The following is a 27233-nucleotide window of genomic DNA, read 5'->3' as shown; positions in this document are numbered from 1 at the left end:
TCATGTGGGGTTTGTAGTGCAATGTGGGTGTAATATTCTACTGGATAAATGTAGTTATACTTTGAAGTTCCACCAATAATGTTCTGTCAGGTGTCACCTAAATGGTATCTAGGTTGTAAAAAAAACCCTTAAAATATTTGGCCACAGTGAAATGAAAGGAGTAAGCATTAAATTTGTATTTCACATTATATAATTGGCTTACATGAGGAACAGCTGATCAAGTTATCCAGTGGCTCCATGTGTGTATGTGATCAAGTGACTTCATAGTTCTTATTCGTTCTCAATAAACAAGGGTTCAAAATATTAAATGCCTCTTCCTATTCATTTGGACATTAATTACCAAAATATATTTTAGGCCTCTATGGAACTCAAGTTTAGAGCAATGGGTTGTTGGTCCAGCTATCTGTGTAATTCCTCCCCGAATGAAGGTCGTGGAAATACGGTGAGCTTATAATAAAATTATGCTGTTCAAGTATGGGTTAAAGTAACACAGTATAACTCTTGAGTATGAAGTATGTAATACAAATATAGTTTCGTTGTTCCCTGGCTTTAAAATATGTGCAGAACCTTACTTGATATAGTTAATACTTTTTTAATTATGTCTTTTGACATCCATTGGGTCTAAAGCTCAGTTGGCAAAATGAGTTGTTGGTGTTCATAACAAATTCATTTGTGTTATAACTTTGGTAATATCACTGAGATGAATTTCAAAATGGACATCTGACCATGGGGCTCATACTGCTATACGTATTTCTTATGAATGAAATGTTTATGCCGCGAGAAATTGTTAAAAGAATCTGCTTATAACATGAATGATGTACCTCGTTTTTGGGTACACTGCAGTCCTAGCTGACATTAAAGAAATTAAAAGTTTCTTCAAAGTACACGTGATCCTATAGATATTGAACTCTATTGGCAAATTAAACTGAGCAGACCACATTTGGTAAAAATGCCTGAGTAACTTTTTGTGACCCGCGGGGAATATTGAATCTAGCTTTAGATTAACCAAACGACAAGTCAACAATCTTAACTTACAAAGTCAAATCTTAACTTACAAAGACCATTTCCACCTAAATAAACTGAATTCGCTATCATTTTAAGTATCTTTAAGGAAAATTTTAGCATATTAAAAACATGAAATACCTAAGAACTTCATCATTATCTTGCATTTGAAAACAGCAAATAATGTGCCAACCTGTTCGACCACTTACTGTGCCAACCTGTTTGACCACTTGCTGTATTTATCACACAGTCATAAAAATTCCCTAGATAGTATAATGACCGATAGAGTTCAACTGAAGAATTTAAGTAATGGGTCGTCTCCATCAATGCTGACTCGGTATATTTTCAGGGAAAAGAGACATATACTACAGGTCCAATTTTTTTCTTGAAAGATGTCTGTCTGCTGCTGTGTTCTCACAAAAAAAATAATTCCAATTAATTTCCGTAACCCAAAATATCTTCGCTTTGTGTAATTTACCACATTTATAGCCTTATCTGGGACGACTTAGAACTTCAACAACAGCTGGGGAGGCCATGTATGGCCTACGGATGAATAAGCATATTTATTCACCCATAAAGTGCACTTTAGCCAGTCAGTTCGGATTGGGCACTTTCCGTTAAAGTGAAAATACGGCCATTTTTCTTCTAAAGTGAAATGGAGAAAGCAGAAGCCCATAAGTATACTTTATCCTAAAGTGTCGTCTACGAATCGCACGTGCCCTAAGGTCAGGCAATCCGGAGTGGTATTTGCATCATTGTTCATTAAAAGCTGTTTCATATCAATGGGTTTGGAAAGACATGAAGGGGGAGACAAGAACCGTATAAGTGCTTGATTGTCCAGAGAAAGAATCATTGAGATTAAAGGAAAATGGAATATATTTTGTCTTCATGGTCGTAAGTTTTTAATTCTATACGTTAACTATGGCGCAGAAGAATTTTGTTATATGTCATGATACATATATATATTTCTAAATTATGCACACTATGAAATGTTCCTCGGTGAGGTAAATGACGTGAAAAACCCTAGGATGGGCAGTATCACAGAACACACAAGATAAAGATTAAAAACTCACATTAATAACTAAATTTTCGGTGGCATTACCACCTTCCTCGGAGTTAGGTAAATGAGTCTTTTACCTAACTCCGAGGAAGGTGGTAATGCCACCGAAAATTTAGTTATTAATGTGAGTTTTTAATCTTTATCTTGTGTGTTCTGTGATACTGCCCATCCTAGGGTTTTTTACGTTATTTCTAAATTATATGTACAGATTGTGGTGACAACAATAAATGCACACGGGACTGAAGTGGCAGCTACAATCTGCCCGAGTGTCAAAGGGGTAAAGCTAGGTAAGAGTTCTTTTTGTATTTCTCGTTATGCAGAGAAAATTATGCTTGATTTAGTGCAATATAAATTTACAGACAAGGATGCGAAGTATACAATAACTTAGGCTTTCCAGACCACGACATTATATTCATGGGCGTACCCAACCAAAAACTCAGAATAAATTACTTATTTTGTACAGAAGAAGTTAATGAAACCAAAATTTTAACGAAAATATGATAGCAATCTATTAGTTTTTATAAATATTTTCTTGAAAAAAAAAATGATTTTTTAATTTCAGTTCCATGTCTTATACTAGTATCATTTTTCTTCAAAAGGGAAATTCGTTCATAACTTTTGTTTTGAACTAAATTTATTTTCGCTGGGTACGCCCATGATTATATTAATGGTTGATCGATTGAGCGAGCTACATTGCCGTAGGTGTCTTTTTTCACGCATTTTTTACTTTTCTGTGTAAGATTTTCTATCGACTCAAATTTGGATCTAAAAGTTAATATACAATTTTTCTACAATAATTATAGAAATTTGTTAATAATTAAACTCGAAAAGGATGCTAGATTATGATGCTAGATTATTAATGAAAAGAAGTGTTTTACGTTTATTGGTAATCATAACTCGCGGTCTTGTCTTATCAATCGGCAATTTCGTTGTTCGTGTGTTTTAATTCGAGCTGGGCAAACGTGATCAAAAGCAAAAATGGCTGCTAATGTTTTCGTAAAAGTGTCAAATTGAACTCCTCCTCTTATCATTGCCAGTGATTAAGGATCCTTTTAATTTTTAGTTGACCCTTACTGATATGCGTTCAAGTAATTTGTTGTATATCTGAATGCAAGATGTCAGACGATCATAGTGTGACATGTAGTGACGAAGAAGATGATAGTGACAACGGTTACCAAGCTCCTGAGAAAAGAGGTGTTTTAAGCAAGTGGACAAACTATATCCATGGCTGGCAGTCTCGTTATATTGTTATGAAAGATGGCACTCTTTCTTATTATAAATCGGAGCAAGAGACCGGTTTCGGATGCCGCGGGGCCATAAGCTTGTTTAAAGCCACTATCAAGGTTAGTGTTATCACCTATTAACCTCATAGGCGCCTAGCTACAAATTACCTAACGCCTTTTTGACTTGGTTATTTCGATGATATCATGTGGTCATATTTCATTCTTCCATTTGATGAGAGGTTTATTTATCTTCGTAGCCGCATGAATTTGACGAATGCAGATTTGACGTATCTGTCAATGACTGCGTTTGGTATTTACGAGCTGAAACTCCGGAAGAAAAGCAGCAATGGGTGGATATGCTTGAAGCATACAAAGTATGTTTGATTGTTTCACAGTTTTGGTCGAAATTCTTTGCGACAATGGAATCAATATTTTCATGTTGTTATTTTAGGCGGAGTCTGGATATGGCAGTGAAAACAGTCTAAAGCGCCATGGGAGTGCCATATCACTTACTTCTAACACTCTGTCAACTGCCTCATCTTCGAGCTTTAAGCGAGGAAGGGGTAATTTGTTTTCAATTCGGCAATCATCCTTGTCGTTATTGAAGTAGGCACGGAGTTTCTTAACATTCTTATTCATTTTCAAGGTTTAAAGGAAAAGTTGGCAGAAATGGAAACATTTCGAGGTATACTCTGCCAGCAGATAGAATCTCTTCAGAGTTACTTCGATGCTTGTGCGGAAGCTTCATCAAAGAGTGCCTCGAAGCCGAAAACAGGTAAGATAGTTTTTATTCGTGTGTCGCCTTTGCCATTGCACAATGACATGTTATGAACTTGAAAATTACTTTAAATAATTGAGCGCGACGAATAAATAAAATTTAAGTGTCATAGATTTCTTAAAAATTACCGGTCAGTCAATCTCAGGGCTTTGGTAATGTTAAGGACATACATTATGGACGAGTGATATGAGATCTCCGATTTATATTTTTCAGATAAGGAGAACATCCTGTTAAATGGAGAATCTTCCTCCAAGTGTGGTCCACTTTTAAATGAGGACGTTGCTGCAGGTAAATGTTTTACTATTTTCTTCAATGTGAAGTGGAACAAGCTACTTTTGACTAACATTTTAAATATTATTTACGTTTTCATCTCTAAGTCAAAGAAATCAGAGGATTTCCCTCAAAATACCAATTTCTTCATTTTTTTTTCTAATGGTCTGAAATTTACAGTTAACTTTGATTTGTTGTTCTAATATATGTTAAGTAGGATGTAAGGAGCTACCCCTTGGTTTAGCCTTGGTGGCTTTGGGTAATTATGCTAATATTTCTTTCCATCCATTTTGTAGCCCAAATTTTTGAAGTGATTGGATTTATTCCACTTGAAAGTTAGTGAGAAAAGATGCGATTTAGATATGTACCTGTACCCTTCAGAAGGTTTTTCTGCAACTTCAGTAATTGTATTAGAGTTGATACTATCATTATTGAATTAAAAATTAATTAGTAGTCTTTTGTTTGTATTTATAGAGAAGTGACATTTTAACTCAATGTAAATATCATCATCAGTTGTAGTAATAATAATTCAGCTGGGATTACCCATTCAAACAGCTCTCGATTATCCTATTTGCAGATTATCTTGGTTGTTTTCTCTCCCTATGCAAAGTCTTTGAAGAATATTAGGAAGGCAACAATTACTAAACTTTTTAAAAGATCATTTAATCTTAATAAAATGCATCTGTTACGTATACAAATCTATGTATCCTATCAATGCATATAAATATAATTAACTAGATGATTTAATCACAATACGAGGGAAATATTTGGCTGCTCCTTAGCGAAATGAATGCAACTCAGTGGCATACATGCGATGCTGATAATTACCAATGCATTAGTAAAACGTATCAGGCTTATCAATTAATCACACATTGTATGTATAGATACATTCAGTTTTTATTTCACAGTTCATAATATATGCACAATTTGTCATTTCCATTTTAATCCCTAGTCTTTAAAAAAAAAAACAATCCATTGCATTTATTTCATTTATTGCATGAACTTTCATTAGTTTTATCTGTTATTTTCCAATGGCCGGTCTACATAGTTGAAATTAATAAATATGTAATTATGCATTGTCAATAATTAACGCACATTAAAATAATAGGCTAACAAATTTATATTTAATATTTATTTTTTGTACATTGTATGATACTTTTCTTCTTTTAATTTATGTCTGGAAAATATAAAACTGGACGATGTTTCATCATTAAATGTCAAAATATGGTCTTCTGTTTTGCTCATGGCAGCTTATAGTGAAAGATAAAGAAATTTATATTATCAATTAAGGAAATATTTAATTTTGATTTGAATTTCTGTCCTTATATCAACTTATATCATGCCAGATATCTTTATTTTAGGAAATTTAATGTCAGTATCATAACCTTATGTGTTATATTCTCGGTTATCTGTGTTTTTCTGTTATCTAGGGCCTGCCACACATCCTATTAATCCTTTTAATTTCTGCTTTTAATTATTATATCATTAGTTAATATGGTCACCTATGTCGTTATCTCTATGGAACAAATTGGGGAAAATATTTGATAATTAACATCAATTTTTAATCACCCGGCAAATGGGTAGGCCTTTGGCATTCCTCACTTATATCCTACCTATAGAAGGAGGTTGAAATTCTAGGCCTATAGAAGATCAGCCAGATGGCACTTAAAAGATTAATGATTAGCAAGGAGGTTGAAATTTGCTTGAGCCACAAAAGTTAAAAAAAGTGGCCGAGTTAGCATATACAGTAGAGTCCGGTTAATTGGGACATATCGGGACTTATGCACTCTGCCCCAATTAAGCGAACTATCCTGCATATGGGCATAAACAAACGTTGAAATGATGGAAAGAAGACTAAAGAATTTTTATAGCGCAACATAAGTTTATGAAACCATTAATTTGATTAATAAATCAGCGAGTTTAGTTAACTTATTATCATTTTTAAGAATTATAACAATTTAGTTAAAAATATTTTTCAAAGGATCGGGTGACGCTGGATGAATGTCTTTTACTTAGTCCTATTAAAGAAATATCCTATCCTCTTGCGGATAGTATAACAACAAGAGCTTTCAAAATAGGGCAAGAATAGGAACATCGGTGAAAAATAAGAGTTAGTCAAATGAGGAAAATATAAAAAAATAGTATTCTGAAAACAAAAAATTTTAATTTCGTCGCGAGTATAGAGTCTATGTCGCCGACTCATGGCCCAATAAAGCGGCATGCTGTCCTAATTAAGCAGAGAATACTGTGGGATATTCCTCTATTGGGTTCTGTTCTTCAAGATCTGCCTCAATTAAGCGGCTGCCCCAAGTAACCGGTGGACCCATTAAACGGAATCTACTGTACTGAATTTTATCGCAATTTTTCTAACGATATTTTAACTTTGTCTTCAATTTTATATTGAGAATTGATTGATATATTGTAGGTGATTCATCCAAAGCATCCTCTAATGATTCTCCACGCAATCAGCTTGCCACACGTGCTCTGGACTTCAAAGGTATTGCACTAACTTTTCATGCCACTACTGCTGGAGTTCTGACAACTCTGTCACATTGTTTGGAAATAATGGAGAAGAGGGAGGAAAGCTGGAGGAGAAGGCTTGAACGAGAAGTGGAAAAGAGGAAGAAGGCGGAAGAATTATATCGGCTTACAAGGCAACACACAGCACAGGTCATTCAGCAGAGGCAGCGAGAGTCACATGCCAGGAGATCCCTTGCCCATGGAGGCCCTGATTTTGAGGTAAGTTTTTTTTTCAGCTTCTTCCATTCAATAATTTTTATCTATTTGAAACTTATTGAGGCTAAAAATAAATCAGAAGGGTCATTCCCGTAGACCTGAAATTCCAGTTCATTAAAATAATTAGGGAGGCTAAGGAAAGATTAGTTGCCTTGAAAAAAAATCCCCATTCTGTCATCCTCTCTAAAGTTAAAAAGAATGAGAAACAAAAGTTTCCACCAACTTTTCTTAATTTAGTGATGTCATTAGAGTTCTGATTAATTTTCTTGTTCAGGGAAAATCTTTCAATGACAAAAGGAATAACATAGGAGAGAGTAAACAATGAATGAAACAAGACCATAAGGGAATACTGTACTCATCCACAAACTACCTTGAAATCCTTCTATCTGCTGGCTTAAATTCACTGTCATCTTTGTAGAAATACTTGACATGATATTTGTTTAAAAATTCATGAATATCATAATTGACTCTCCGTTCTTACTGGAAGAGATTAAATTTTATCTGCCGCTTTGAAATCTTAGACGTACTGATACTTTCTAGAGCAGATATGACTATGGATCTATGCCCAATAGATAAGGCTATGGATCAATGCAACTACTGTAATGTTGATATTCTCTCTTCTTTGTACGAATTAAAAATATCTAAAAATCAGTGCCTTTGTTATTTAGAGATAACATAGTATGATAGTAAATGACTTTGATTTGAAGCTGCAAAACTGGCCTATATGTTTTATATGATATAGCTACATTGATTATATTCTTTATACAATACATTGTTTATTATTGTATATATCTCAAGTAAAATTGGATTTAGATACCTTTGAATGAAGTTAATTATTATTTTTATTATTATTATCAATATACAAAGTCGAGTAGTAACTGAGATGCGGCGACATGCTCTGCATGAGTTTATGGTGTCGTCAACTTACATGCAAAAGGGTTTAGGCTGTTAATCATTGTGACTTTGTGTCTCAAATGAGACAATGGATTGAAAATGGGAGAATGCAGGTCTCTTCATTTTTCATACTCAACCATCATTGATGATAATATGAATTTTCAAATGAGACAATTTTAGCTTTATTTTGTCCTTCTATTAATTATAAAATCAAATACAAAGTTAGAAAAGTCAGTGCAACTATAAAATCATAGAACCAGCTTGCGGTACAGATTTTTATTTAAAAAAACAACTTTTTTATTTATGTATACCCTAACATTTTAGGATCTAATCTGCTTTTTGCCAAGCAGTGCCTTGAGGTGCGTTTACATTGAGTAACATGTTATAGGTATGTACCATGGAACCGCATTGAAGCGAGTACAGGCTATTGTGAGACCCCCACCATTACGAGAGATAGCCGAAGCACCATCAATTGGATGTAGCATGTAAATTCCTCTATACGAGACCCTTTTGGTGTGGGCACTCGCCATAATGAGAGTTTCCATCGGCATAAAACCTTCACCAAAATTCCCTAATCTCTGTAATTGCTGGTGATCTGTTAGAAATGAAGTTAACATGGAGTGCTCAGTTTAAAATTCAAGTTGTAAAATGCCGTTCGATAAGTAAGGTGTTCATTTTGGTGAAAATATTGTGGCATTAACATTCATGAATGCTCGATCTTCTTTTGTTCCTCTGGCGGCAGAAAACAATCATCAGCACACCAGCATGTCTGTGAGTTGCGTGAATTTAGAGTATTTGAAGGTAGACACAATAGGCAAAAAATGCAAAACACGTCTAAGCGAGAAAATGAAAATAATTGTGCAACATCAGAGTGGCGTTCATCCTCCTATTCACTTTCACAATTTTAAAAATCAAAGAGAAAATTAGGTCTGCCATGTTGGGGGAGGGCAAACCATCACAGCAAAAATGCCTGAGGAATGCAACATGAAGAGTTAGAGGGAGCTTTGTTTGGGTGATTTTGCCCACTTCAATCTGCGGGGATATGCTTAATGCTAAAGCCAAGTATTTCAGTGATAGACGAAGAATCGAGAACTTAAAGTGTTCAGAAGTTTGGTTATACCAATTTAAAGCACGAAAGTGTAATTTCATAATTGGTGGTGATCCCTGCATAGTAAACCCAAAGCCGTGGAAGAAAAGACTCTGATCCTAGCGGAATATTTTCAGAAGTATTCTCCGTGTGATAAAAACAGTTGAAACGGAATTCTCTCACAGCCTACCTCAACAAAACCCTTGCAGTATGGGGTGTTTTTTGCAATGATGCTTCTGGAGGTAGGTAATTCGCAGTTAGCGATGACATATGTGAAAAGCTGATGCTGCGCTTTTAGTTTATTTAATTAAAAAATTCTGCATCTTTTTTGTTTCGCAGTCATTATTGCTAATTTTAAATCAATTAAATATCATTTTCGGGTTTCATTGGCCATAGGATCCATCAGATGCTTATGCTTTTTCATTTCCTTGTTGCATACATTAACCTTGCGTGTTATATTTGTCACAGTCTCTTGTAGCTTGCTTTTGTTTTACTTAAGTGACATCAGCATAATATCTGCATTATATATTTCGTGAAATAATATCAAGTTAACATCTTTTCTTATATTACCAATTTTAATTCAAGTCGTTTTTATTGCAGTGCCATGGATACACTAGGTGTATTATTTCAATGACATTGTGGACGAAACACTCAAAATGGAAATATTTTTTTTTAAATATTGGCAAATTTAATCACGTCATTATGCTTAGCAAACTTTTTAGTTAGGATAATGAAGATATTACATTGGAATATAGTAGAAGTCTTCCAAGGCAGGATCATTCTACCACCTTCCACCATTTTTGTCTGCAGGAACAAATGCGATAGGAATACATATTCACATAACTTCCGCAAAATGTTCAGAAACAACAAACATACACCTATGGAAGAATTTGAGGCATTAAATAACCACGATTCAATTTTATCTGTAATTGTTAGAATTTTCAGTGGAAAATACGAAATTAATAGAATGATTGTGATTAAGTAATTAATAGTAAGTAATATTAAGTAAGAAATCGATCAAGTACATAGAAAGTGGCTTTGTCAGTTGTGCATTGGTATAATAATTGACAAACCAACGCTTTGCATGATTTTTATTCTGTACAGTGCTTATAAATTGAATGGCTTTTTTGTTATTATGGTAATGAAATTAAGTGATGCAAAAAATCGCCTTTCGCCTAGATTTATGCTTAAGTTTATTAGATAGAAATGTCTCCGTCGCTGCACCAATCCAGTTCCTATATGAGTTTACAGTAGCTTTATTGGCTAATATTTGCTCCACCTCTGGTAAAGCGACAATTGGCTAAAGAGAGTGTTTATTTTATGTCTCGTTTTATGAAGGTTGCATCGTAACTTGTTTATATAAAATGTTATTCTGTGTAAACGCACCTTATGAGTCATTGAGAGAAACCTATTATGGGTGGTGGAATTAAAATCTTCCACTGTAGAAAAAAGTTCATCTATGTTTTTGGAGAACATATGTTAAACTTTCATGCCATTTTTTTTAACATGTTCCCTGCCACGGATTTTTAGACAAATTCACCCACTGCACCAATGTCTATCTTTTTCCTTTTGCTTCAACTTGGATCCTTTCCATTTGAGTTTTGGTGAGTATTTGGCTCTGTGCGCTGTGTTGGCCACGTCATATACCTGGCACTGCAGTAGCTGTGACCGACGGCATTCTATGAGAGGCCAAACTCATACTTTGGTCATTATGACCGAAATGGCATGAGGATGAAGTGCATGTTTTGGTCATTAAGACAGAGGTGGCAATGAACGTGTTAATTGAAAAACTAATTAACTATTAAGGGTGTGTAATTTGGTTAACAATCCAAGACTGAAGATAACTACGGCTTTCGTCTTTTTGATAAAGGTAAAAATTATTTTGGTGCTAAGGTCAAATTCTTTGGCAAAGATGAAAGGAGTTCTGTAGTAATTGTTCCCTTGTGACATGCCAAAGTTTATATGTATTTCATACCATGTTTCTTTCTCCAACAAATTTTAGGAAGGTCCTCACAGTGCCCTAAATGATGAGGAGTTTTATGATGCTGTTGAGAGTGCTCTAGATAAAATTGAAGAGGAAGCAGAATTCAGGGAGAGACTGAAAATTAAACATCAGAATGTGACTTCAGTTTCACGTGCAAGCTCTCATAAGTTGTGGCCTGAGGTAAGAGTTATCGCTGTACTTGTGAGTGAAGTCTGGTTTTGTGGAAATCACTAACATTATATTATAAACCTGAACGACCAATATTGAATGTTTTTTCGCAAGCAAAATAAATTAACTTAAAAGGAGACATCGTGACCAAAGTGATGTTTGGGATCTGAATGCCTATGTTATTTTCTGAAACTATATAGGGAAGGTAGAAAAAGTGTCACGGCTTTCTTCCACATAGGCCAGAGTTAGAGAGATATTCGCTGGTAAAGATTTCGCGCTCAATGACTTCCGTCAATTAATCGTCTATCTTCAGCAAACTGCGTAGCCTAGTGGATCAAGGCAAGCAGTCGAGACTTTTGCTGTGTGCGTCCCGGGTTCGAGTTCCAATGGAGTGAATTTTTTTTCTTTCTTATAATATTTTAAATCACTGCTACAACTCATCCCTATGCATTTATGTCTGTTACTTTGCTATTTTTTATTTTCATATTATTTTATGGATTTTAAATAGTACTCCTAATGGTGCCTTACCACGCAAACTTGAGGACGTATATAACTATGCGTGAATTTCAAGGTAATGTGCTCATCCTCGCCCCAGCCATTGTTCCCTCAGCCTCTTCATATATTTATAATCTCAACTTATTCTTCTCACCAAATAGGCACAACCGGCTATCTGCATATTCAGTTACCAACCCTAGCCAGGTACCCCTCCTACCCATTATCGCCCATCAAGTGCAATGACCCTGCATCCCAGCTGCCTGCTCAAGCCGTTCTAGAAGTCTTCTTTGTCTATCTTTCGCACACTTCTTCACACTGTTGGGCCCCTGATGCCTCATTGTGGGATTAGTAGAGGTCCGTGAATTTCGCGAGATGCGATATCGCGAAATAACAAGAAAGAAAGAAATTTAGCGCGGCCGCGGAGGAGCGGAAATACAAGCTCACACGCCCGATACGCGTCAATGCCGAGCAGTAATTCCGGCGACTCACCGCGGCGCATTAGACTGCGTTATTGGATAACTTGTTGCAGGAATACCTTGAGTATGGGTCTAATGTAACAATTTCGTTGACTTAAACACGGCCGCTTGCTGGGACCGGGCCGCCGTTCATGGCACGGCCCACAGCGTGGCAGAGTCGTCTCGTCTGAAAGCGGCCTGAATTTCACGGCGTCGTGACGTGAGCGGCGGCCGGCGAAAAGTCGTTTCGTCAGAAAGCGGCCTCAATGTAGCACTGCCTGTATTTCGCGCCGTATACGGCGCACCGCCGGGCCGGATTGAAATGGACGCCGTGGTGACCATGGCGGCCGTCAATGGCACCGTGCGTTAACTGCGCGGTTCGATTCGTTTTAAGACATCCATAGACACGTAAGGTTATTTGAAAGCACGAAGCGCTATCAGTTGGGAGAAGGGAAGGAAGGAACAGAAAGGATAGGAGGAGAGGGGATTCTCCTTATTTGCAGACGGATCGTCGAATATTCAGCTCTCCACTGAGCTACAATGCAAAAAAATCATTTCGACATTGGCCAAATCTAATACCTAATTCTTCAGGTGAGAAAGCGTCTCATTCTAGATGCTTCAGGATCGATAAATGGGAAATAATTTTTCAAGTTTCTTTGAATCCGATTATGTTTTGTTATGTGCACTTCTTTCTCTGCCTTTCCTGACTGATAGGCAACAGCTGTAATCAAAACTAAGCGTCTTTGTTGTATCTAGCTGCTGTCCCATCTTCCCTCAACACCTGGGTGAGGGGTATCAAAAGGGAACCCACGACATGAAACATTTCAGACAATTTTTAAGTTATACAGTACCGCAGCTACCCAGCACTCAGTTTGAAAACACCACCGTGATAGGTTGTGTTTTGGGGTTAGACTGTTTTTTTTATCGTAGTTCCAGCTTTCAATATTGAACGAAGGATAGGAATTTTAAAATGCCAAAAGCTAGTGATACTCTTCACACCAGGGTAAGTGAATTTAGTTGAGAAGGATGTTATGTGAAAGACAGAGTATTACTGTGCAAAGTTTGTGATAAAAGATTTTAATTCAAAAGATGTGACACTTTGTTAAAGCACATCAGTAGCACAAAGTACATCTCATAAATGTGCGAAAGAAAGGGGACCCACAAAACGACAGCTATCATTTGAACACACAGTCACTCACTCAAAGAAAGGAAAGGAGGAGCTTGTTGTTGCTACTACAGAAGCATTTTTAAAGGCTTCATTTAGTGTAGAGAAACTTGACAATGCAAAAATCCCGGAATGGCTCTAGAAGTATACACATATAAGGTAGTGGGGATTTTGCCGTTTGCTGATTGTATTAGCTAAGACTACATACTTGAACCATTCATATACCTTGAACCAATATAAATTGAACCACTTCTTTCATGTTGTTTTATCAGAAATTTTGTGCTATCGAAATTGTGTTAAATGTTAAGTAAAATTCTTAATAAAAGTATAGGTATTAATGAAACAAGTACCATAAAATAATAAAACGCCTATACACCGGGAAAAATGTAACATTATAATAACACCGCCAAGATTTTCTATAACACCGAAATCACATGGTTTTAAAACGAATTTTAGCAAAAAATAAAACCACTTTCACGGACCTCTAGGGATTAGTCAGGGTCAGCTGTGGAGGGAGGGTTGTTGGGGCGGAACTCTTTGAAGGGCGCAAGAAGAAAGTTTGCAAAGTTTTGACTCAAACATCTTATCCGACGGAAAAATTATTATCAATAACTACAGTTACTTACTACCACCAGCTCAACCAGTAAACCTGAATGACGCGTGTATTCCGTCAAAAATACAGGGCAGTCGTTGATGCAGAGCAAAGAACAATTCCCGGAACAATGGAAGAGCGCAAATGTCACACCAATTTTAAAATCTGGCCCCAAAGGAATCATTGAAAATTATCGTCCGATTTCCTTTCTACCTGTACTGTCCATTATTTTTGAGAGAATCATACATAGTCGCCTTCTTCACTTCTCCCTCCCATACATTTCCCCCCATCAGCATGGTTTCCTTCCCGGCGGGTCGTGTCTCTCTAACCTTGCGGTACTGCGCCACCATATTACCAACTCTTTCGAGTCTAACTCACAGCTCGATGTTTGCTACGTAGACTTCTCCAAAGCCTTCGACACCGTTAACCATACATTACTAATACATAAACACCGTTACAATAACATTCAAAGTTTCTATCTCTGATCAACAGCTTCCTCAATTCACGTTACCGACGGGTATTGATTGACGGCATATCATCCTTGGTCCTCGGTCCCCTCCTATTCGCACTCTTCATAGACTATATTACTGATGGCATTAGCCCTTTTGGCTGCAATGTTCTGCTGTATGCGGACGATTGCAAGATTTTCAAAAAGGTGGATCGCCCCACCGACTCACATTCCCTTCAATCTGCACTCAATTTTATCTCCGAGTGGTGCACTACTTGGCTGATGCGGGTCAATCCCTCTAAATCGGCGATCATGACATTTACTTTAAAAACCAATCCCCTGAAACACTCTTACAGTCTTTTAAATAAGCGTATCCCTCTTGTAACCTCCCACTGTGACCTAGGTTGATCTTTGATGACAAATTAAAATTTCAGGGTCATATTTCGATGATGGTGAAAAGAGCAATGGCCATTGTTGGTATACTATATCGACTCACTGACCTTCACGACCCTGCCGCTTTAAGAACAGTTTTTTTCGGATGTATTCTCCCCATGATAGAATACTGCTCACCAGTTTGGTCTACCACCTGCCCCACTACTCTAAACTCACTCAACCGTCCTGTAAACTTCTTTCTTGCTGTTGCCCACCATCGAATCCCCACACTCAGATATTACCCCCGTGACGCTATCCTTTCCTCCCTCAGGATATCTAGCATAACTGGCTGCCGTGTCTTATCTGACCTCATGTTTCTGCATAGAATCTTTAGCGGTTCTCTAAGGACAAATGAAATTCTCCCTCTTTTCCGTTTTCATATTCCTCCTCGCCCCTTACGAAACAACTCTCTGCTTCACATTCCGCGATTCCGTCTCTCCATCTCTCAACGCTCTCTGTTCTGCTGAATCCCCTCCTTGTTTAACTCCATAGCTTCAAAAATCCCTTCCCTGGACCTATTTTCCTCTGACACTAGTTACAAAGCCACCTTAAAAGGCCATCTGAATAATTCACCTTTGTCTAATCAATAGTGCCCCTTCTTATGTTTAATAATTTTATTTTCTGTTAGTTTTTATTTTTTTGTGCTATTGTTTGTTATCTTTTAGGCATTATTTATTTAATGAACAGCCAATGTAAAAGCCTTAGTGCCATTTTTGGTGATGAAATAAATAAATAAAGAACGCGTTCTTCGTTTGTTCAAGTTCGAAAAACTATCCTAAAACTTGCAAACAAAGAATTTACCGGAGTGGTCAGGTAGTGTACTGGCCTTCCACGTCCAAATCTTGGTAAATAATTTAAGAGTATTTCGAAATCCAATCCCTGCGTGTAATGTGGATTAAACCAGCAGTGCAGTACATCATCTGTCGAATGGGATGTTAAACTATTGTCCCATTGGCATCGTTCGTTAAGAGTAGTATAATGCCGACGCCAGGTTTCTGTCCACTTTTCATCCTGTTAATCATCCCAAGCTGATCCATTTCTGTTTCCCAATGAAAGCATAATCCATCTATGGGGTGGATTTCCCTCCCAATTAGTAATTTAAATGCTATTATTCTGTCCCCACCCCTAAAGAAGACAATTTACTCTCTTAATACCCTAATACAGTGAGTCCTCGTTCTACGTCACCCCGTTTAACGTCATTTTGCGATAACGTCACGAAAATTTTGAGACGGTCATTCGTTTATCGCACCTACGCTTCGCGATAACGTCAAGTCTTTTAAATTTCGCACGAAAAAAAAGGCGAAGCGGCGGGCGTTGCAGGTTGTTCCTTTTTTTTGGGCGGTAATCAGTCATTCTAAGCAAAGTGTAAAACGGTGTGTTTATTCTTAATTGCGATTACGGTTTTAACAAAAATTTCTGCAAAACGAATTTTTGCGTAGGTGCACAAGGTTTTACTTGACATAATGGTTTTCAGGAACCTAAAAAGTGATTTCAAGGCATTTTTCCGTGTAGAACTCGGAGTTTTTGTCATCACTTTTTTCGCCGAGTTCACAATAATTTTGGTTCCTGTAACTGCGACGATGTTTCAGCGATGATGATGCTTAGGCGACGCTCGCCTGGCGACCACCATAGCGAAGCCGAAAAGCAAACGCTGGAAGATACAAAAATGGAGAAGGATTTATGCCACTGCCGCTATAGTCGTCGATGAAGACAGGAACTCGTATGCCATAGTTTGGCATTCCCATCGTAAAAAATGCCCCAGATATGATACGCTATAATTTTTTTCACGTAGGAATTGTGAGGTCTAGGAGCAGATTTTCACTTTTTACATTGTTTCTTATGGGATATTATGCTTCGATTAACGTCATTTTGTTTATCGTCACATTTTTCAGGAACGGTAAGTGACGTTAAACGAGGACTCACTGTATACCTAGAGAGAACAAATAAATACAAAATCGCCTTTGGAAAGGTTATTATATAGCCCTTGCTTCATTTCCTACCCTTTTCAGCACTTATTATTATTGAAAAAAATTAGTTAAAAATATTTTCGTTGAGGTAATGAAGATAAGAATACAATCTTTAAAAATGTTAATAATAAAATCCTTGAAAAATAAAGTAAAAAAGTTCCGAGTATGAGGAACACTCACCATCCTTAAATCAGAAGTCGACCATCGTAACCACCGGGCCACCACTGTCTTGGAGAAGGTGACCGGAAATACCGTATATGTAAGGTAGATCCATGTTTTACGATTTTTAATTGCTTTTCTCTCGAAATATTAGGAGAGGTGCATCGTCTTGCTTCAGCATATTGAATTGATAGCCATGATCTACCGAATCGGAAGATTTGAGCGCAATCGGCCACCCGTAGGTCGTGTATTCCCCTTGTAAGTCCAAAAATTGTCAAACCAATATGGCGTAACTTTGACCATGATAAAGACTTGGAAACAGTGCCTCCAGATATTTACAACCTCCTTGCACAAAATGGAAAACTTAGGTCGGTGTAGTTCTAAATGAGCCTTTTTACACTAGTTTTTCTTTCAGTGATTTATTACCAGGGCATCAAATATTTGCATGATCGCAATGAGATTTTTCTTTTCCTCTAGATTGACCTCGTGTCTACGGAACAGTTACACTATGCTCGGCTGGAAGTTGGTGAAGGAGTTTGGGAATTGTTTGCCGAGGATGGAGAGATGAGAATGTACAGAAGAGAAGAAGAGGTGAATGGAATGGTGATTGACCCACTGAAAGCAGTTCACACAGTGAAAGGGGTGACTGGACATGAGATGTGCCATTACTTTTTTTGTCCAGATGTGCGGCACGAGTGGGAAAGTAAGTAGGGTTATTCTAGAACAGGATGGTTTCCTATTATTAATCATTGAAATGGAGGATTCAATGACTTTCTGTGACAGTCAATACAGGTCATACCTGGTGCATCTGAGTCGACTAATTGCTAGTAGAGTGGTTTCCTATTTTTTTATTGCCTAAATCGAAAGATTATTACTCCTGGAGTACGCATTTCACGCTTTTAGATTTTTAAATGACGATATCTATATTTCGCGATTAAATGAAAAGTGGAAATTTTCAAGCGCATGAAAACGCGATGGCTAAGTATGAATGCTGGGAAAAGCCCATGTGATGTCATTCTGGTTCCGGCTGCCGCCGTGTGAGGCCACTTTGGTGCAGGGCTATGAGCTCCGCTACTATGCAGGCTGATAGCAGGTAGCAGAGTCACCTGCTAGCAGTTAGAGCTTGACTCAAATAAGGATTATAAATACCTTATCAAACAAAGGAAACTTTCCGACCTTAAGCAATTTTAATAGGTGGTTATTAAGAGATGTTTCCCTGAGCTCTGTGCCTCATGCATGCATTGGTAATCTCAGACGATTTAAAACTCCTGACTACTCGTATAGCATCTGGGCCCCTGTGACGTCACATGTAGTGGCATTGTATGGGTGCCAATTAGGCCTTTTTCAAATGAGGTTAAAATTGACCATTAACATTTGTGTAAACTTGGATTTCTAAAACCAAGTAATTTCTCTATTATGAATACACCAATGGTGGGTAATGAATTGCAATCAATGCCTTTCATTTTCTTTGATGAAGAAAACTACCCTATTGTTTTGGCTCTTCTGCATTTGGGTATGTACTTGATGTCCTGTGCTTTGGAAAAACTTGATAACTGGGAAGTGTGAAGGAATGTTATAGAAACTATGAGGGTGATCTCTACCTTGGAGGAAACCATAGGTGAAGCCCTATAATATTTTCCCATTTTCTTACTTGATAGTGATTATTGGAGGCAAGAATTTTATGGCATGTGAAAACTTGAAATTTCATCATTAAAATAACCAAAGTCGGAATATAAAATAGGAAATTGTCTAAAATTTAGGGGTAAAAATATTGATTTGCCCTTTTCATTTATTTATTTCCCCAATTACATTAAGGAATATCTATTGTTATCTTAGATGTGAATAAAATTTGAAGAACAATTTATTTTTGTACATTAGAGTGAATTTAACAAAGTTGGATTCATAGCATTGCTAAAATTCAGGTGTAGTGTCAAAGTCTGATTAGGATAACTGGTAATTCTATCAATAATTGGATATTGTGGTATGAATTAATTCTCAACTTGTTGGGATGTGACATCCTGCTTAAGGAGATAGTAATTTTGATTGTTGTATTTTTATTGCTAAATTTTCTTTAATAATCGTTTTAGATTCTTAGAATGAGTTATATTTTTAAAACGTATAGTTTAGTCTCCTATGACTCAAAATATCACTGATTAAATCATCCTTAGGGTGCAAATAATATTATCCTTGATGAGCTAAAGCACTAATTTCATATTAAACATCTTTTGTAATTGAAAATTGAACTAATATTTAAGTTGAATTAAAAGCTGAAATGAAAACCAAAATTAAAACTGCTGCCAAGTAAAAGTGGAAGCGACCCATATTGTAATTAAGAAAAAGTGTGTTATGTGAAACAAATTTTCTGGCAAACTCGTAATTCAAATTATGGCAGTATTTGCAACTCAGAATCTCCAAGAAGTACTGTTTAGTTATTTATGCAAAAATATATCACTCTTCTCAGTCCCTTCATATCAGAGTACTCTCTTGCTCAGTTATCAAAGATGAGCATTGTATTTTTATGTTCCTGTCAGGGAATTATTCCAGCAATGGCTCAGATTGCAGGACTGGCTCGACACAAATATAATTGCCATGTATGATGGCTCTGTTGGTAAAAGTACTAATTACCGAGGGAAATTTTAAAACATGTAGCTTTTTGCATTTTTTATACCTTTTTTTATCTTTATGCTTTTGCTCTATTTAAAAACTTTCTGTAAAAATCTGTGACCAATTGACATGATTTATGCATACTTTTCTTCATTCTCCATGGTATAGAATTTTCCTTTGGTAATTAATGATAATTTTTGTTTTGCAAACACTATGGGAAAAATTGATGATGTGTGAAAATTATTTTCCTGATCGTTAATCCTCAATTTTTTTTTGCCATCAGCTACTCTGGAGCAGATGACAATTCTGGAAACGATCTCAGAGGACACGCTGGTGTTTCTCCAAGTGTTCAAGAGGGTGTGGCCTGCTTCTCAGAGGGATGCCCTCTTCTGGTCCCATATGAGGAAGGTGCCTGATGACAATGATGCTGATGGCCATGACATTTGGATTGTCTGCAACCATTCTACTGAGCACCCAGATTTTCCCGTAAGTATATAGACAGATGAAGCCATCTTTTTGTGGGAGTTCATCTATATATGTTAAAGAGTATGTCTGTTTGTGTATTTGCTGTGCATTTCCATATGGGTGCGCGGATTACAACCAAATTAAGTTGGTACATAGTTGAATTTTATGCTCCTGAAGCCCATAGTGCTACTTTCGGTTGCATCCAACACACTCTTTGCGTTGTTTTCTCATTACCATTTGTTACGTTACGTCATACAACTTCTGCGGTTGGATATCCTGCTGTGTTGGCACACCTCTTTACATGTTCAAAGGGAAAACTTAACTTAAAGGATTCTACACATAGTTATAAATCCTCTTGGTGCTAACCTTTTTGCTTGGGTATGCGTTCACATTTGTTCCATTGTCAAGAAATCTTACCATGTGACCATGAACTCGAAGTTCCAAGTTTCCCTGGGTACTATTCCTTCCAAGCAACGCTGGGTGGCCTGCATGTGATGAAATAAATGAATAAACTAGGCATGGGCAAATTGGGTCATTTGCTCCTTTGCTCCTAGGTTCCTCTTGTTCTAGAGGTTGGAACCAGTACCGGTGCTGAAAAAAAACTGGTATCGTAGTTAAAGGTGCGAAAACCTGTTTGAACCCTGCTCACGTAATGAAAGTAAAGGTGTTGCAAAAAAGTTTTGAACTGGCATTGGGTTGGAGAGCTTTAATACAGAAATCTAAACTATGGCAGTCTCTGGTCAAGTTTTCTAGAATTTTGCTAATTTGTTTCTTTATGTCACCCTGATGAAATGAGGGAAAAATGAGCTGTTTAAAAGCCTCCTCCTTGCACAGTATAGCTTCCATTGCCAACCAACCAAAAAAGAGAATCTTATCTCTAGTATGCGTATAAAGTTGGTGGTGATTGTACACGATGGCAACTGTACCATGCAACATGCACCATGTCATATTCCACAAGTTTCTGCCTCCTTGCTATGGAGTGGATGGAGGATGGGGGAAAGTTGTGCATATGGAGTGCATTAAGTTGTATTTTGCTCTGTGATCTGTTGATCATAACGTAATGATCACTCGGAGAGTGGGTACCAAATGCAACAGTACACATAATGACTTTCACTTGTTTTCCTCTCTTGTGCTCTGTGATCGTGATGAGGGCTGTGTTTCTATGCTCACTAAAATGGCGACTGCTCAGTGCAGTGACATCACTCTGCTCAGTCCCAGTGTTCTCTTTCTTCGTGAGCAAAGATGAGCACTGAGTATGGGTGAATGCAGCCATTGCTTATACAGTGTGCTGGTGTTTTTTTGGTTCCTCTGAGGGATTATTCCACTGATGGCTCTGATTGCAGGACTGACTCATCGCGATTGTAACTGTCCTTTATGTTGGCTGTGATCTCCAAAAAAGATTTTCATCATTAGAAAATGGGACCATTCTCAAAGAGGCGATTAATATCATCATAGATAAGTGTACTTAATGGATAAAAAACTCCTTCGCTATTGAAAAATTGACCTATTTGAGTGCAAAATTAAAACTGAAACCAAGAACTGAAGGCAATAACCAAATCAGAATTGGATAACACTGAAAATGACCCACGAAAATAAGCCCAATCACCAATTAACACTCTTACTTTGTTCCAGGATAAGAAAGAACTAATCAAAACAGTGTTCTAGTCATAAAGTGCTATAAAGGCTAATGGAGCTTAATTCATACCTGAGACATGACTCTCACTGTATAAATATACTAAATTCTATTTTGAAAATAATATAATGCAGTCAAATGCACTGTTCAAATTATATAAAATCTTGTAAAAATTTTATAATCCCATTTGTTTAAAAAGTTTTCCGATATATGTGAATAAATAATAAGTGCTGATTGTATTAGCTTTATTTCAAGCCAAATGGAGATGCATACAAAATATTTTCAAGTATCAACTTATATTGGTTTAGATGTGAATTCTAGTTCAGATCATGGGTTTGGTAACGTGGATTGGCTGTTATGCAATTACCTTCTAAGGGGGTTCCAAGTAATGAGGTTTTCTCAGACATTACAGTAGGCTCTCGCTATTACGAAGTTCACAGGACCGTGAAACCGGTGGTTCGTAATAACGAAGTTCGTATGAACATTTCTTTTAGGAATCATCGAAAAAAAAACTGTACATGAGAAACGCGATTAAATTACGCGGAAATATTTATAAACAGGAAAATTCGTTTCAGTTTCTCAGCAGAAGAATGCGGCATGACGTAATCGAGGGTTGATATCTTGCCGAATACATTAAGTCCGATATACAAACTAGATGCGTTCCAATACCTTGTTCCTAAGTTGATAAACCGACGGTCTGCCGAGAGTTGTTGGATGATAGGCAGAATGGTCTAGGTCGGGGCAGCATTGCCAGGGAAGAAAGGAAAATGCCTCCAAAGGGCTCCATGAAGAAAGTAGACGCAAGGGATGACGAGCGTAATGGACCCAGAGGAAGAATCACTTGTTTTGGTGATTCGAAGAAAGGGCATGCTTTGGTGGATCAGGCTTTTTTGGTGATCTTTATGCATTTGACGTTGTATGACTAGGCAATGGTGTTAGGTGCATTTGGGGGACAGCGATTAGTTGTAAACCGTGCTGGCGTAGGGTTTTCCGCCCCTCTTATTTGCCACCATCGGACAACTCTCGCCGGCTGGACAGCATGTAAGGCATCGAGGAGTATGGTTATCCTGCAGAATGCTACACTGCATAATAATTGTGCGCTAACTCACGCTTGTAACGAACTGATCTAGCTGGGCGTGCAACACAGCCGGAGCCGAAAAAAATTGCTCTTCGTGGCAACGAAGAACAGGCGAAACGCTGAACAGTTCCTAACTTCACACTGTATTCAATGATACTTTGTTCAGATTATGCCCAGAGTGCAAGTTCCACTACGCCACACAGTGTAGCAATGGCCATATCAAAAGGTGCCAAATTCGAAATTTGAAATTTTTGAATGCTGGTTTCTCTGTAAGTTTGTAAATCGAATGTGCGTAGGAAGAGGGCTATCTGTACATCAAATTTACGAGCTGTAATGAGTCAGTTACCATGATTCCCCAGGAATGAAGCTTATTACATGACGTTGCGTGTATGGTGAAGAAAGAACCATAATTGATGCTCTTGGTAAAGTACACGAGGAGGGCTTAAACGTGGCGCAATTATAAAAACTTAACGTGGTGAATATCCACCTAAGTGCCATTGCTTATGTGTGGAACTTCTTAATAAAGTTGATTATGTAACTGCCGGGACCTGGAATGAGGTTTGTAATTTCGTAAAAACAAAAATTTCGTAATAACGTTTCTTATCCGATAGCTTGGATAGGCCTTTTGGTCGGGACCAACGATTTGCTTCGTAATGACGAGAACTTCGTAATAATGTTGTTCGTATTAACGAGAGTCTGCTGTACTTGCCTATAATGTGGGTGTCTCTTTGTCCTCAAACCTGCATTATTACTGCAACAGTTGGTGCATATTTTTCTTTAAGCTTGCTTCGAATAACATAATTGCCAAGAACAGTCCTAATGGTTGTGTTACAATCTTCATGAATCATATTTTTTCTTCTTATGAAATATATGATACTTCTTAGTTTTACGAGAAATAATATTTTTATTTAATCGATTTTATCACCATAATGTGCTGTGATGTCTTTTTTTTTTTGTTCCAGGCGAATTCAGGGAAATGTGTCAGAGTTTTCCTGACTGTGTGCTTAGTGTGCCAAACATTCATCGACCCTCCCAAGGATGGTGCTGAAATAACCAGAGATAACATAACGTGTAAAATCACTTACTGCTCTGTTGGTAAGTAATATTCCTTTTATACATAATCATGGCTAGATTTGACAATTGTAGCAGGCCAAAATACAATGCTGTATATTAGCATGCATAGAATTACAGTCACGAAACTTAGCATGAGTTGCTCTTGAGCCAATCCATTGGCTGAACCAGATCTAGTGACAATTTTTGTCCGGTGTACGAGCGGTTTCATGACAATCCAACCATTGCGACTGTTGATGATGGCTACTGCTATTCACGTGTTGTCCATTGTTTATGGCTTTCTGTATTCCTCATGATCCAGGGTAATGTCAGTGATGAGGACACATCATGGAATGCTGTCTTTTATTCTATTCCCTGTCCATTGTAAATTTTTATTCTGGTGCTAGCAATGGACATGTACTCTTGCGGTGCCATGTGGCCACATGAATAATGAAGTTGTAACAGTTTGCGCTGCCTCTTGCTCTTTGCTGTATTAGAAGTTGGTCCCAACTTCTGTCATATCCTATGGTAATACATTGCTTCAGCATATTGAACTTATTTTGTTTCAGTGTTTATTATTTCCATTTTTCATTTTCTACTGCGTAAGGTGTTTGGTTTTCATACCTAAGTTGACTTAGGTATGAAAAAGTAGCTGTCTGAGTTATAAGTAGGTGACTTAGGTATGAAAATATTGACTTAATAAGTGACTTAGTTTTTAATATAATATATATATGTAAAAGGCTGGTTAAGTAGAGTTATTTGTGTCCTTTATTATTTTTCCTTGTTATGTTTTAAATTTAACAAGAATAGCTGTTCCTTAAATCACGTGTAGGGTCGTTCCTTATTTTCATTTTTATCATGATTTTAAGCTGAAGATACTATAAGAATCCATTAGTTTTTACTTGTGCAGAGTTCATGTTATTAAATAGTAATACGTAAGGCAGTCCGATCAGTGGAAATATTCATTTGCGTTCCAAAAACATAAACAGATGATTTTATGGCAGCTGATATTTGAAGCTTCTCATGGAACAAACAAGATATGGACTTATAGGAAACAATAGTATTCAAGAGCATAGTAATCAGAGGTATAAACAAAGGTTGGCAGCATAATGGAGGTATTGTTGTGTTCCTCAAGCTTCAAAGGTTTCAAAATTATTGACATTAAATTATTGACATATTGGCATTAAATGAAATTTTTATCGAATGTTTTACATTATTTGCAGTAAATCCTGGTGGATGGGCACCTGCCTCAGTGTTACGTGCTGTTTATAAGAGGGAGTATCCCAAGTTCCTGAAGAAGTTCACTCAATATGTGATCGATCAGTGCAAAGATAAGCCAATTCTATTTTGAGAGAAAAAAATCATATGAAATATTTCACTGCTAAAATTGTCTGTGCATGAATCAGGATTTATTGAAATGCATTTCATTATTCAATTGTTATGAATATATTTCCTTATTGCTTTATTGTTTTGGTCAAAATATTTGTTCTTTATTCATATAAATAAATGGGTATTTATATGATTTTCATTTATTGTTGCCTTGGTGCCAAGGGCTGCACAAATTGTTCTTTCTGGGAGATAATCTATAAATCAAAGTACAATGCTGTTCTATTCGAGCATATCAGATTTAAATTTTTGTCGAAGTGTAGGTCTATCTTTGCTGAAATTGTTCCGTACTATAAAACAAATTAACAGATTGAAAATATTTTGTTACATGTTATTTTTTTAGCTGGGTAGTAGGTAATTTTAACATTTGCAATTTGTGCAATTTGTTCTTATGTGTATGCTTTATGTTAAAAATATATATTGTAAACAACCAGTCAATGTTGTCTTAAATACCTTTCGCTTGAAATTTTAAAGCATTCTTAGGTTATTTTTATTCATATTTTCATGACATAGTGTGTAGTAGTGTCAATAACTTACTTTGTTGTAATGATACAAAAAAAAATTAAAATTTTGAGCATTGTACTCTGACTTATAAAGGTATTTTTAGGGGTTTGTGTAAGCATATTATGCTGTAGCTTACATGTTCAACCACAAATTCAAAGCTATCATTATGGATTCAATGGAAAATGCTGAGTATTTTGTGTATAAAAAAGTTACCTTTATGGTGATTATTTAATGGACCACAAGATGAGAATTCTCACTGTATTTTATGGCTCATGAAACTTGTGGATGAGAAATGTTCCCTTTTTAAATCACAATTCACCATTCTGTTGTGCTGTGATGCTGTTGAATGGGTAAACTCTTAATCTTATGCATTTACGATTGGTATTAACAGTAACTGTCGTAACATATACACGACATTGCATATTGCCTTGCCTTTTGTTGCCAATATAAAAATTTAAACATTTGCAGTTCAAACTTCTACCAACTTTCTCCGAGTCTAAGATTCGTTAATTATTTTGTTGCCCATTGCTATCTTGTTTTAAGATGTACCTTGTTGCCAATTTAAGTACATATTTCAATGGGACACTTCCACGAAAAAAGAATGGTGTTATGAGCCATGTAATACAGTAATGAAAATTTTCTTAAATTGAGAAATGGCCAATGAAAAGATGTAAAACTTTTATCTATGATGATGTGAAAGTCTCAGGTTTGTCACTTCATATTACTTTTTTTTATCACTTCATCCTCACAACTTTGAAGGGCAGATGTTTGCCCTATCAAGTGAGGATACTGTGAGAAATGTTAATTGGAATGCCATTTTGAATGTAAGTGATGACATTCTTATCAACTACTTAATGTGCAGTGTTTATATGTATTTTTCACTTTGAGATACTGTAACATCCAACTATAAATTACATCTTGTTTTTGACCATTTTAAAATGTGTGAACACATATTAGCTTAAAGTTTTAATCATAACCATTTTTCATGATGGGAACAAAAAAGAAGGATAGAAGCAAATTAATATTTTTTCTCTAAAATCTGTAAGGTTCACAGTATTTATTTTTATCCATTACCTATTCTTCAGAGAATATTTCCTTGCTAGCCAAATCATAAATTTGTTCATTTGATGTCTAAAAATCTTAATTACTATAACATTAATTTGAGCTTTTGTGACTGGCTGCATTGGCTTATTGTTGAAGTTCTTTTTCTAAATGTGTAAATTGTGATTGTCATTTTATAATTATGATGAGTCATGCAAAATATATTTCTCATTTAACTGTTGTAATTATGTTTCCTTATTTTCAATGTGTTTACTTTAATCATATACTCAATTTTGGTCACTTCTCAACCTGGACCGACTGGTAAGTTCTCAAGTCAATTGACTGTGGTCACCTGGTTTACTCATACATGTTTACCTCATAAATATCCATTTATATGATGCATTGGCATTTACAACTTAATGTTTGAATGTGTGAATACAAGGATGAATACTAAAATTCACTGTATAACCACCCAACTTGTGCGAATATATGATCATGAAGCTGATATAATTTAGATAAGGGTGCAGAAAATAAAAATTTAATTGTGGTGGGACCTT

At 36.5% G+C, this 27233-nt stretch overlaps 1 protein-coding gene across 2 annotated transcripts; it reads left to right on the top strand.

Moving 5' to 3' along the window:
• LOC124168942 (ceramide transfer protein) lies at window positions 1-26921 on the top strand. 2 transcript variants are annotated; one of them, XM_046547357.1, is made up of 11 exons: window positions 3009-3405; window positions 3543-3659; window positions 3737-3848; window positions 3932-4060; window positions 4277-4351; window positions 6759-7072; window positions 11053-11214; window positions 17393-17618; window positions 19803-20005; window positions 23658-23790; window positions 24969-26921. In XM_046547357.1, exons 1-11 carry the CDS (start codon window positions 3178-3180, stop codon window positions 25094-25096), a joined length of 1827 nt encoding a protein of 608 aa, XP_046403313.1. In that variant the 5' UTR covers window positions 3009-3177; the 3' UTR covers window positions 25097-26921. The 2 variants fall into 2 exon arrangements, with proteins under 2 accessions (XP_046403314.1, XP_046403313.1); XM_046547358.1 differs by lacking the exons at window positions 3009-3405; window positions 3543-3659; window positions 3737-3848; ... (1 more) ...; window positions 4277-4351; window positions 6759-7072 and adding exons at window positions 1-243; window positions 356-442.
• The last annotated feature ends 312 nt before the right edge of the window (window positions 26922-27233 follow it).

Source organism: Ischnura elegans, chromosome 12 (assembly GCF_921293095.1).
Source record: "Ischnura elegans chromosome 12, ioIscEleg1.1, whole genome shotgun sequence".
In the NCBI taxonomy this organism is placed as follows: Eukaryota; Metazoa; Arthropoda; class Insecta; order Odonata; family Coenagrionidae; genus Ischnura; species Ischnura elegans.
This window is presented reverse-complemented; position numbering and strand designations above follow the sequence as displayed.

Bases quoted from the DNA above. Each gene is read 5' to 3' on its own strand.
- LOC124168942 (XM_046547357.1), top strand. From the start codon at position 3,178: ATGTCAGACGATCATAGTGTGACATGTAGTGACGAAGAAGATGATAGT. The intron at 3,660-3,736 runs GTATGTTTGATT...TTGTTATTTTAG, and splicing joins ATATGCTTGAAGCATACAAA to GCGGAGTCTGGATATGGCAG. The intron at 11,215-17,392 runs GTAAGAGTTATC...CTTTTCCTCTAG, and splicing joins CTCATAAGTTGTGGCCTGAG to ATTGACCTCGTGTCTACGGA.